The sequence below is a fragment of the Mandrillus leucophaeus genome, unplaced genomic scaffold (assembly GCF_000951045.1).
Source record: "Mandrillus leucophaeus isolate KB7577 unplaced genomic scaffold, Mleu.le_1.0 Scaffold848, whole genome shotgun sequence".
NCBI classification, from domain to species: domain Eukaryota; kingdom Metazoa; phylum Chordata; class Mammalia; order Primates; family Cercopithecidae; genus Mandrillus; species Mandrillus leucophaeus.
The window spans coordinates 572,065-584,819 of NW_012109230.1; the positions used below are offsets into that span (position 1 = coordinate 572,065).

At 46.5% G+C, this 12,755-nt stretch overlaps 1 protein-coding gene across 3 annotated transcripts in view; it reads left to right on the plus strand.

Annotated features, from left to right (window-relative positions):
• Positions 1-474: 474 nt before the first annotated feature.
• Positions 475-12,755, plus strand: part of LOC105530842 (cholesterol side-chain cleavage enzyme, mitochondrial) — a 29,739-nt gene continuing 17,458 nt past the window's right edge. Inside the window, exon 1 of one of the 3 annotated variants that reach the window (XM_011968542.1) lies at positions 475-898. In XM_011968542.1, coding sequence (XP_011823932.1) covers positions 630-898 — 269 coding nt within the window. In that variant the 5' untranslated portion in view covers positions 475-629. Of the gene's footprint in view, positions 899-2,000; positions 2,481-12,755 lie in introns of those variants that run through there. The other 2 variants (XM_011968543.1, XM_011968544.1) reach the window with 2 other exon arrangements.

Here is a 12,755-nt window from a genome sequence, read left to right on the forward strand (position 1 = left end):
GTTTATTTCACCTGGGTGCAGGCAGGCTGAGTCCGAAAAGAGAGTCAGTGAAGGGAGATAAGGGTGGGGCCATTTTATAGGATTTGGGTAGGTAAAGGAAAATTACAGTCAAAGGGGGGTTGTTCTCTGGCGGGCAGGAGTGGGGGTCACAAGGTGCTCAGTGGGGGAAATTTTTGAGCCAGGATGAGCCAGGAAAAGGAATCTCACAAGATAATATTGCTTAAGGCGAGGACCGGCCATTTTCACTTCTTTTGTGGTGGAATGACATCAGTTAAGGTGAGGCAGGGCATTTGCACTTCTTTTGTGATTCTTCAGTTACTTCAGGCCATCTGGGTGTATACGTGCAAGTCACAGGGGATGCGATGGCTTGGCTTGGGCTCAGAGGCCTGACACTGTCATTTGGAGAATCTCATGCTGCAGAAATTCCAGACTGAACCTTCATATCGAGTAGGGGAGGAGCTGTCTGTGGGTTAGAGCCTGCAGGAGGAGGAAGGACGTGAATGTTTTATCAGCTTCTGGTATGGCCTTGAGATGGTAGTTATAATCTTGGCCCTGGTGGCCCAGAGCTACAGTCATCCTCGCAGTCCCCACTGGAGTGGAGCAGGTACAGTCACAGCTGTGGGGACAGCATGCTGGCCAAGGGTCTTCCCGCACGCTCAGTCTTGGTCAAAGGCTGCCAGACCTTTCTGAGTGCCCCCAAGGAGAGGCTGGGGCATCTCAGGGTGCCCACCAGTGAGGGAGCTGGCATCTCCACTCGCAGTCCTCGCCCCTTCAATGAGATCCCCTCTCCTGGTGACAATGGCTGGCTAAACCTGTACCATTTCTGGAGGGAGACAGGCACACACAAAGTCCACCTTCACCATGTCCAGAATTTCCAGAAGTATGGCCCGATTTACAGGTAAGTCTGGCAGAGGGTGGGAGCTGAAGGAACAGGGAGGAGGAGCCCTGCTGTGCTCCCCACTCCCCAAACAGGCTGTTCTCTGGTTCCAAACTCCTGTGGGACTTTTTCTTTCTTTTCTTTTTTTTTGTAATACAATACAGAAATATATCGGCGATATTTAAAAATTCAACATTTGAATCTGTGAATGTCTTAAGTACTCTAAAACAGGCATCTATTTTTGAAATAATTGGTGGCAAGACTGTCAGCCATCTGTAAGGAAGCTCTTTAATGGATCTAAACCCCAGGTCTGGCCGGGCATGGTGGCTCACACCCATAATCCCAGCACTTTGGGAGGCCAAGGTGGGCGGATCACTTGAGATCAAGAGTTTGAGACCAGCCTGGCCAACATGGTGAAACCCTGTCTCTACTAAAAATACAAAAATTAGCTGGATGTGTGGCAGGTGCCTGTAATCCCAGCTACTTGGGAGGCTGAAGCAGGAGAATGGCTTGAACCCAGGAGGCAGAGGTTGCAGTGAGCCCAGATCCCGCCATTGCAATCCAGCCTGGGCCACAGAGTGAGATTCTTTCTCAAACAAAACAAAACAACCTCCTCCGTCTGAGGAGGGGCGACTGGTGAGGCTGAGTTTTGAACTCCTGGCCCTAGCTGTCAGCCCAGCCAGCGAGTTTTAAAAATTGGGGGAGAGCCGGGTGCGGTGGCTCACGCTTGTAATCCCAGCACTTTGGGAGGCTGAGGCAGGCGGATCACTTGAGGACAGGAGTTCGAGAGCAGCCTGGCCAACATGGTGAAACCCTGTCTCTACTACAAAAATAAATAAATAAATAAATAATAAAAATAAAAAAATTTAGCTGGGCATGGTGGCGGGGGTCTGTAATCCCAGCTACTGGGGAGGCTGAGGCAGGACAATTGCTCGAACCCAGGAGGTGGAGGTTGCAGTGAGCCGAGATCATGTCACTGCACTCCAGCCCTGGGCAACAAAAGCGAAATTCCGTCTCAAAATAAATAAATAAATAAATAAATAAATAAATAAAAATAAATAAGGGGGAGGGAAATTTGAAGTTCAGAGCAGAAGGAAAAGGTCTCAGCGTGGTCAAGTTTGGTGCTAGCGACAGCCCCAGCATTCCTCCCAGCGCACGATGCCGCCCGGGCCGCGCTATTCCGAAACTGGGTCCGCCCTCGCGTCCTCCCCGGCCCGCTCCTGCGCTCTTCGCTGGCCGCTCACCTCCGCCTCACCCCGACGCAGCCCGAGCTCATCCACCCCCCGGGTCCGCCCCCGTTTACCTAAGGGCGAGGTCTAGGCGCTCGGCCCCGCGGCGGCCCCACCGCAGGTTCCTAGGTCCCCCTCACCCTGCCGCCAAGGTCTCCAAAACGGACTCCGTGCGCTTTGAGGTGTTAGGGGGGCGCTGGAACACTGGCTCCGCTGGCCCTGCCAGGAGGCGGCGGCGAAGCAGGGAGCGACCCAGGATACGTTTCTCCGTTTCTCCGCTCGGCCTGCTCCCCGCCTCTGCTGGCCTCTGCCCTCGCTGGCTGCGTTCACGCGAGCCCACCCGAGCCCACCCGAGCCGACAGTGGCGAGCTACGGTGACGTCCGCGCGGCCGGACCTCTCGTCCAACTTCTGATCTTACTTCTTCCAGGCCTGGGATGGTGGTGGGTATAAGGGAAAGTGTTCCTACTTCCCAGGCCTGAGGCCTCAACCTTCCCCAGATCCCACTCCCTTTGAAACTCTCGGAGAGAGGTGGGTAGAGAACAAGCCCTACTAAATGCCTTCCTACATCCTTACCTTCCGCACACCTTGCAAGCGAAGTTTGTTGTCCCCATGGTCAGAGGAGGAGACTGAGGCTCAGAGAGGTCACCCAGCTAGATTCCTGTCCTGCTGGAGTGCTGATCTCACCCTGGGCCCTGAGGCTCTGAGTTTGTTCCTTCCCTTTCCCAAGAATCGGCGGGCTTCCTGCTAGGAGGAAAGGCCTTTTTTTGTCCTTGGGCCTCTGAGCCCCCAGGGCTTGTGGCTTTTTCCTGGGAAAACTGCTACAGCTGTTTCCACGGTGGGCAGCCTTTCAGCCACACCTGGGTTCTTTGCTAAGAGTCCCCTTGAGAGGGAAGGGAGGTGGCGTAGGGGTGGTTGGGGGCTGGGAGGGGAGACTGGAGGGACAGTACGTTTTCCTCTAAGTGGAAGGCCTTTACAACTCAGAGCATTCTAATGGGTCAATCACGAAGGGGAAGCGTATATGTGTTGGCTGGCTTGATGACTGGGCTGGCGGTGGGTGGGAGGGCAGGCTAGTTTGTGTTGGGGCTTCAGCTGCTCCCTCCCTCCCTCTCTCACAACTCCTTTAAAGTCCAGACTGCCCCTTTTGATAGCTGGTTGGTGGCAGAGAGCTCCTTCTACCCCGCACCCCACCCTATTCAAGGTTGAGTGCTGGGCTTGGGAGGTTGCTCCCCAGCCACCTTCCTCCCCATCTCTCCTAGGCCTATTGGTGCTTCTGTCCCGTGCTCACTTCACGTAGATCTCTAGTTATCCTTGCTTCCTCCTCTCTTCCCTTTTCACCACTTCCTAGACCCTCAGTAGCAACTCCTTATTTTATTAAACTCTTTTGTTACCGGTGGAGGGCGTGCAGGTTCTTGGTGTCTTGACAAAATGCACAACGTAAGGAAGGAATGAAGGGATTTACTGAAAATGAACTTATATGCCACAGTGTGGGAGCAGGCGGAGCGTAGGGGCTCAAAGGCCCTGTTACAGAATTGTGGGGTGTTTACCCCCTAGAGGATTCCATTGGCTACTTCAGATACACCTTATGTAAATGGAGAGGATGAAGTATTCAAGTTACATAGTCACACGCCCTATGGAGAGGATATTTCCTGTTATAGCTGAAGTGTGAATCGATCTTAGGTTCCCTGTCTCCCGACCCTATTTTCCTGCCTCATCTGCCCCTTCAAGAGATGTGATCCCCATAAATCTTTATGGGAGGCAGAGGGACCGATGGTCTTTTTTCTGTAACTGCTTCATGCCGGCTTGGGGCATAGTCCCTACCTATTGGGGATCACGGTAAATCTCCTACCACTGAATTTCTATAATCTTCATTTGATGTATTTCTCTATAGATCACAAGTGCCAGCAGCTGCACAGATACTTCTCTGTTTAGCCAGTTCTATTATAACTTTCACAAGAGAATTTAGGGTCTGTAGCCTTTAGAGTAGAATTTGCTATAGAACCTATCATGAAGGATGCATTTCTAATCATTGCTTCTTTTACTTTAAACCGTGGAAAAAGGACCTAACAAATGATGCCCTTTTAGAAGAGTGAAGGACTTCTGGCGATGTGCTCTTTAACCCACGATGTGGGTTATGTGGAGTGAATCAATTTTTTGTTTTTGACTGATTATGAGCTAATGCTTGTACCATTAAAGTTTCTTACCCACATTGGGCCTTTATCCTTTATCCATGTATAAGGCTGGCTGCAAACTCCTTCACAAATAAAAGTGTACCCCATAAGTGCACATAACAGACCCCTTTTCCACTCCTATTGTTTGTAGAAGGCATAAGCAAGAAAAAATACTCAAAGATAAGAGTTTCATGACAGTAGAAGTCTTAATCTGTGAATTTGGGAAAAGCTGTTCACATCAATGATGCCATCTTCTTCTTGGGAGAAATTTCCCTGGTTAGTTTAACCTTGAGAGTCCCAATGGGTGCACAACTCCAAGAGCATGGAGGAACCCTTCTCAGTTGTGAGGTTATGAACCGAAAGTTCAAGGTCCTGAAGTTTTGCTATAGTATAGATGGCAAGGACAGTCTTTCTCTGATGTTTCCAGAAGATTCAAACCATAAGAAGGTTTTTTTAATCTGGTGAAAATACACTGTAGCATAATAATCTACTGTTATAACATCAGCCCTCTTGCATGGGAAAGCTTTTCTACAACCAGAAAACATGCATGGAAAATAACAATGGAATGAAATCCCTTTATAAAACGTCTAAATGGCTGACCAGATGACCAAATGTACCTGAAGCTTTGTTTTCCCGGGAATATGGGATCAAGCATTGGTTATAAACAATTTTCTGTTGTGGTTATTTAGTTTTTATTTCATAGTCATAAACTTTAACTCAACTCTGCAGTCCAGCTAGGCATGGAAGGGAACTGCAGTAGAGCACAAAGATACTAGGATACTGTGAGCAAATGGGGTGGAGGGTGCTGTCCTGAGCTACAGAAGGAATGGTCTGGTGGTTAAGACAAAATGTAAGTCAAACTTATTAGAGTTGTCTGCAGTCAACAATGCTGATCTTCTTCCTGGTCTTGCCATTCTTGGATCCAAAGTGCTCCATGGCCTCCACAATATTCATACTTCTTTCACCTTGCCAAAGACCACATGCTTGCCATCCAACCACTCAGTCTTGGCAGTGCAGATGAAAAACTGGGAACCGTTTGTGTTGGATCCAGCACTTGCCGTGGACAAGATGCCAGGACCTGTACGCTTTAGGATGAAGTTCTCATCATCAAATTTCTCCCTGCAGATGGACTTGCTGTAGCAGGACAAGCCGCAGACAACACCTCTCAGACACCGAGTTGTAAAGGAAGGGCTTTATTCAGCTGGGAGCATCGGCAAGCTACTGCCTTAAAATCTGAGCTCCCCGAGTGCACAATTTCTGTCCCTTTTAAGGGCTCACAACACTAAAGATTTCATATGAAAGGGTGGTGATTGAGCAATCTAGGGGATATGTGACAGGGGTTTCATGCACTGATAGTCAGAGAGAAACAGAACAGGACAGGGAGTTTCACAATGTCCTTCTATACAATGCCTGGAATCTATGAATAACATCGGTTTCTAAGTTATGAGTTGATTTTTAACTACTAGGTTTAGGCCAGGCAGGCTCAGGCTGGGTTTTGGGCCTGGTGCTGGGCTGCCTGTCTTTGGTTGCACTTCCTTGTTTTTTCTTAAAACAGGTACTAAGTATAAAACAATATAAAACAATATGAGAGGGTCTCTCTCTTTCCTCATTGCCACCAGTGCCATTATGGCATGTGAAGTCACCACCCTGACACATAAACCCTGGAATAATTCTGTGAAAGTAGGAATCATTATAACCAAATCCTTTCTCTCCAGTGCTCAGAGCACGAAAGTTTTCTGCTGTTTTGGGAATCTTGTCTGCAAACAGCTCGAAGAAGACGCGGCCCAAGGGCTCGCTGTGACAGCAATATCGAAGAACACGGTGGGGTTGACCATGGCTGATAGTACAGGGTTCCTGGTGGCAGTGACGGCGTCTGCAAAGCCACAGATTATAAACTAAACTATTTTAAACAATTTCAGTATTAGCTGGTTTAACACGAAAGTCTGTTCTTGATATGTAGTTAATTTTTTTGTTTGTTTGTTTTACGTGGGTTAGTAGCTTTATACAAGGAAATTTGGTCATTTCTGTGTTTACAATAACTTAACATAATAGCTATAATTGTGATTGGTAACATATACTTAGATATTAGAATTTTAGAAATCCCATACAATTTTGGAATATATATTAGTATTATTCACAAAAATCTAAAGAAGGTTAAACATCATTTTGGCAATTCCCTGTGACTAAACATGTCAAATAATCCTGTTTACCTCTTTTCTGGGTGTTTTCAGGGGCCCTCTGATTCATCCAGGAAGCCAGGCATTAGGAAAGACAATCTTGAAACTGAAGTTTGATTTTGGAATTCCAGATTACCATAAATTATTTATTTTGCCAAAATGATGACTTGGAAATTTTAAAGAAGCAAAAACTTCTTATAACCTTCTACAAGACAAACAAACAAACAAAAAAAGCAAAACAAAACAAAAACCCAACCCAACACGTTCTACTGTTCTTATACGTCTTGCATGTAAAACTGTTTCCAGTAGTCTTAATTCCATGTTATAATGGCGAATTTGTTTTTTTTGAGGCAAAGTTTCACTCTGATTGCCCAGGTTGGAGTGCAATGGCATGATCTCGGCTCACTGCAACCTCTGCCTCCTGAGTTCAAATGATTCTTCTGCCTCAGCCTCCCCAGTAGCTGGGATTACAGGCATGCGCCACCATGCCCAACTAATTTTGTATTTTTACTAGAGATAGGGTTTCACCATGTTGGTCAGGCTAGTCTTGAACTCCTGACCTTAGGTGATCCACCCAACTCAGCCTCCCCAAATGCTGGGATTACAGGTGTGAGCCACCACGACTGGCCTATAATGGCGAATTTTAATATAAACCCTGGTAAGTTAGCCCAGGTAAGGTGGCTCACGCCTGTAATCCCAGCACTTTGGGAGGCCAAGGCAGGTGGATCATGAGGTCAGGAGTTCAAGACCAGCCTAGGCAAGATGGTGAAACCCCGTCTCTACTAAAAATACAAAAAAAAAAAAAAAAAAAAAGTTAGCCAGGTGTGGTGGCAGGTGTCTGTAATTCCAGCTACTCGGGAGGCTGGGGCAGAGAATTGCTTGAAACTGGGAGATGGAGACTGTGGGTGAGCTGAGATTGCACCACTGCACTCCAGCCTGGGGGACAGAGCGAGACTCTGTCTTAAAAAAAAAAAAAAAAAAAACAACTGGTAAGTTAAGTTCTGATAAGGTTTGACCACTTCCAGCACAGCTAGGGGCATGGCCAACTCCACATGTCCCCAGGCCTTACCTAGCTGGAAAGCAGTCAAGTTCAACAATTTTCAAAAGCCAAAGAAGCAGTTTATCACGTTAGAGGATTTAGCAAACCTAGTATTTGAACATAATGTACACCACATGTTTACATTTTGAAGACAATTGTATTTTTCCAATAATCTTGAAAACTGTCTTTATTTCGCAAATATTGCTAAAGTCACGGGAACTAAAAGGCATTACACTTTCTATTTTTCTGACAAAATATTTGACCTAAGCTCTTATTAAACCAATTAATTTAAAATTTTACAGAGGAAATATACAGTGACTTTTACTTTATATTTAACCAGTTTGCAGAGAGAGAGAAAGAGCCCAGAGACTGACTCATAAGAAATTCTTATCCTTTTGCCGGCATGCCAGATTTCTGGGTTTTCTCTTTCACACACATCCCTGTGAAGAGACCACCAAACAGGCTTTGTGTGAGCAACAAAGCTTTTTAATCACCTGGGTGCAGGCAGGCTGAGTCCGAAAAGAGTCAGTGAAGGGAGATGGGGATGGGGCTGTTTTATAGAATTTGGGTAGGTAATGGAAAATTACAGTCAAAGGAGTTGTTATCTGGCTGGCAGGGGCAGGGGACACAAGGTGCTCAGTGGGGGAGCTTTTGAGCCAGGATGAGCAGGAGAAGGAATTTCACAAGGTAATGTCATCAGTTAAGGCAGGAATAGGCCATTTTCACTTCTTTTGTGATTATTCAATTACTTCAGGCCATCTAGATGTAGGTCACAGGGGATATGATGGCTTAGCTTGGACTCAGAGGCCTGACATTCCTGTCTTCTTATATTAATAAGAAAAATAACATAAAATAGTGTTGAAGTGTTGGGGCAGCAAAAATTTTGGGGGTGGTATGGAGAGATAATGGGCGATGTTTCTCATGACTGCTTTGAGCAGGATTAGGGGCAGCGTGGGAACCTAGAGTGGGAGAGATTAATCTGAAGGAAGATTTTGTGATAAGGGGTGATATTGCGGAGTTGTTAAAAGGAGCATTTGTCATATAGAATGATTGGTGATGGTCTGGATGCAGTTTTGTATAAATTGAAAACCTACACAGAAGACACAAGGTCCGAATAAGAAAAGGAGAAAAACAGGTATTAAAGAACTAAGAATTGGGAGGACCCATGACATCCAATCAGAGAGTGCCCAAGGGGGTTCAGTGTAATTACTTGTTTGGTTGGTGAGTTTTTGGGCTCTATTTTTGACAAAAGTCTTTTTTTTTTTTTTTTTTAAAGTTGGAGCCTGAGCTTGGTGAGCTGTGTTTTTAAAAGACCATTAGTCCGTTTTACCTTTCCTGAAGATTGAGGATGGTAAGGGATATGAAGGTTTCACTGAATACCAAGAGCCTGAGAAACTGCTTGGGTGATTTGACTAATAAAGGCCGGCCTGTTATCAGACTGTATAGAGGTAGGAAGGCCAAATCAAGGAATTATGTCTGACAGAAGGGAAGAAATGACCATGGTGGCCTTTTCAGATCCTGTGGGAAAGGCCTCTACCCATCCAGTGAAAGTGTCTACCCAGACCAAGAGGGATTTTAGTTTCCTGACTCAGGGCACGTGAGTAAAGTCAATTTGCCAGTCCTGGGCAGGGACAAATCCCCAAGCTTGATGTGTAGGTAAGGGAGGGGGCCTGAACAATCCCCGAGGAGTAGTAGAATAGCAGATGGAACACTGAGAAGTGATCTCCTTGAGGATAGATTTCCATGATGGAAAGAAAATGAGAGATTCTAAGAGGCAAGCTAGTGGCTTGTAACCTACATGGAAAAGGTTATGAAATGACGACAGAATAGGATGGGCCTGTGAGGTTGGAAGGAGATATTTTCCTTGGTGTAAGAACCATTTGCCTTGTGTGGAAAGAGATTGATAGGTGGAAGTTTCAGTGGGGGAGTAGGTGGGAGGGACTGACAAGAAGGAGAAAAACTGGCCTAGAGGGACAGAAGTTGGAAGCTAGCTGCTTCTTTAGCTACCTTATCAGCATAAGCATTGCCTTGAGCAATGCGATCTGATGCCTTTTGATGGCACTTGCAGCGAATGACTTCATCTTCCTTCAGAAGTAAAGCGACCTTGAGAAGAATTTTTATTAAAGAGGCATTAATGATGGAGGACCCTTGTGTAGTGAGGATACCGCTTTCAGCACATATAAGTATGGTGGTGCAGGATATGGAAAGCATATTTAGAGTCAGTATAAATATTGACATGTAATTCCTTTGCAAGAGTGAGGGCTGGAGTTAAGACAATGAGTTCGGCTTGCTGAGAGGTAGTGCAGGGGGGCAGAAAGTATATGCATCAAGTGTGGGGAAGAAAATAGATTTTGGAAGTTATGAGAACTGTAGAGAGTGAGTTGAGCACAGTTTGTGATTTTGAGGGCCTCTAAAAGTATTAAAGCAGCGGTAGCCACCGCACGCAGACATGAGGGCTAGGCTAAAACAGTAAGGTCAAGTTGTTTGGACAGAAAGGCTACAGGGTGTGGTCCCAGCTCTTGTGTAAGAATTCCACCCACACAGCCCTGCACTTCAGCCGTGTGTAATGAAAAAAGGTTGGGATGAGTTAGGGAAAGCTAGTGTGGGAGCAGCTTCTAGGGCTGTTTTTAAGGAACAGAAAGAGGAGCGGCAAAAGTTTTAGGATCTATGGGGTCAGCTAGGGTTGCTTTTGTGAGTTTATATAATGGTTTAGTCAGGATGGTAAAACTAGGTATCCAAAAGTAGAGTATCTAACCATGCCTAGGAAGGAAAGGAGTTGTTTTGTAGAAGGGGTTGGGGTTTGGGAGATTAGCTGGACATGATCAGCAGGGAGAGCACATGTGTTTTTATGAAGAATTATGTCAAGATAGGTAACAGATGAGGAAGAAATTTGGGCTTGACTGAAGTAATGGGGGCTGTCTGTGAAGCCTTGTGGCAGTACAGCCCAGGTAATTTGCTGAGCCTGATGGGTGTCAGGGTCAGTCCAAGTGAAAGCAAAGAGAGGCTGGGATGAAGGGTGCAAAGGAATAGCAAAGAAAGCATGTTTGAGATCCAGAGCAGAATAATGGGTTGTGGAGGGAGGTATTGAGGACAGGAAAGTATATGGGTTTGGCACCATGGGGTGAATAGGCAAAACAATTTGATTGATAAGGTGCAGATCCTGAACTAACCTATAAGGCTTGTCTGGTTTTTGGACAGGTAAAATGGGGGAATTGTAAGGAGAGTTTATAGACTTTAAAAGGCCATGCTGTAACAGGCAAGTGATAACAGGCTTTAATCCTTTTAAAACATGCTGTGGGATGGGATATTGGTGTTGAGCCGGGTAGGGTGATTAGGTTTTAATGGGATGGTAAGGGGTGCATGATCAGTCACCAAGGAGGGAGTAGAGGTGTCCCATACCTGTGGATTAAGGTGGGGAGATACAAGGGGAGGATGTGAAGGAGGCTTTGAACTGGGGAAAAGGGTGGCAACAAGATGTGGCTGTAGCCTAAGAATAGTCAGGGATGCACATAATTTAGTTAAAATGCCTAGACCTAATAAGGCAACTGGGCAGGTGGGGAGTCCCAAAAGGACTAAAAAGGAGTGCATAAAAGAATATTGTCCAAGTTGGCACCAGAGTTGGAAGCCTGGCCATCAATACCCACAATAGTTATGGAGGCAAAGGAAACAGGCCCTTGAAAAGAAGGTAATGTGGAGTTGGTGGCCTCCGTATTGATTAAGAAGGGGATGGACTTACCCTCCACTGTAAGAGTTACCTAAAGCATCTGTGATTGTCCAGGAGGCTTCCGAGGCGATGGGGCAGCATCAGTCTTCAGCCGCTAAGCCGAGAAGATCTGGGAAGAAGTCAGCCAGAGAGCCTTGGGCCAGAGTTCCAGGGGCTCTGGGAGTGGCTGCTGGGCAAGTTGGACAGTCTGATTTCCAGTGGGGTCCTGCACAGATGGGACATGGCTTAGGAGGATTCCCAGGCTGTGGGCAATACTTGGCCCAGTGGCCAGATTTCTGGCACTTGAAGCAAGATCCTGGGGTGGGCGGTCCTGGAAGAATGCCTGGCCACTGTGGTTCAGGCGTTTTGAAGTTCTTGTGTGCTGGAGATGCAGCTGGGTTTTATCTTACAGCAGAGGCAAGTAATTTTAACTTAGAAATGCACTGCCTTCTGGCTGCCTCCTCTCTATTATTGTACACTTTGAAGGCAAGGTTGATTAATTCCTGTTGTGAGGTTTGAGGGCCAGATTCTAATTTTTGAAGCTTTTTTCTAATGTCAGGGGCTGACTGGGTGATAAAATGCATATTGAGAATAAGATGGCCTTCTGATCATTTAGGGTCTAGGGTTGTAAAGCATCTCAGGGTTGCTGCCAAATGAGCCATAAACTGGGGTGGGTTTTTATATTTGATGAAAAAGAGCCTAAATGCCAACTGATTTTGGAGAGGTCGGATAAAGAAAAAGGGCATTAACCTTGACTATGCCTTTAGCTCCAGCCACCTTTTTAAGAGGAAATTGTTGGGCAGGTTGGGGAGGGCCAGTCATGGAATGAAACTGTAAGCTGGACTGGGTGTGGGGAGAGGAGGTGATAGAAGGATTACAGGGTGGAGGAGCAGAAGCTGAGGACGAATTGGAGCCTGATTCAGCCTGGCTGGGGAGCGACCTGAGGAGCAGTCTGGGGATAAGGGGAGAAGTCAGATGGGTTGGTAGAAAAGGAAGATCGGAAAGACTCAGCAACACTTGGGGTTGGGACTGAGGGGACAGGCAGGAGGGAAAGAAGGAAAATTTGGGATGAGATGCATTGGAAACAGAGACTAGGGAGGGACCAATGTGTAAAAGAATGGCTGGACGTCAGGCACCTCAGACCATTTGCCCATTTTACAACAAGAATTATCTAGATCTTGTAGGATGGCGAAATCGAAAGTGCCATCTTCTGGCTATTTGGAACCATTGTCGAGTTTGTATTGGGATTAAGTGGCATTACAGAAGAAAATAAGGTGTTTAGGTTTTAGGTCATGTGTGAGTTGAAGAGGTTTTAAGTTCTTGAGAACATAGGCTAAGCAAGAAGAGGGAGGAATGAAAGGTGGAAGGTTGCCCATAGTGAAGGAGGCAAGCCCAGAGAAAAGAGAGGGTAGAGACAGGGAGAGAAGGGATGGGGGGGTGCTTGCCCCCCAGGAAAGTGGAGAGAAAAGAGAGGGTAGAGACATGGAGAGAAGGGATGAGGGGTGCTTGCTCCCCCAGGAAAGTGGAGAGAAAAGAGAGGGTAGAGACATGGAGAGAAGGG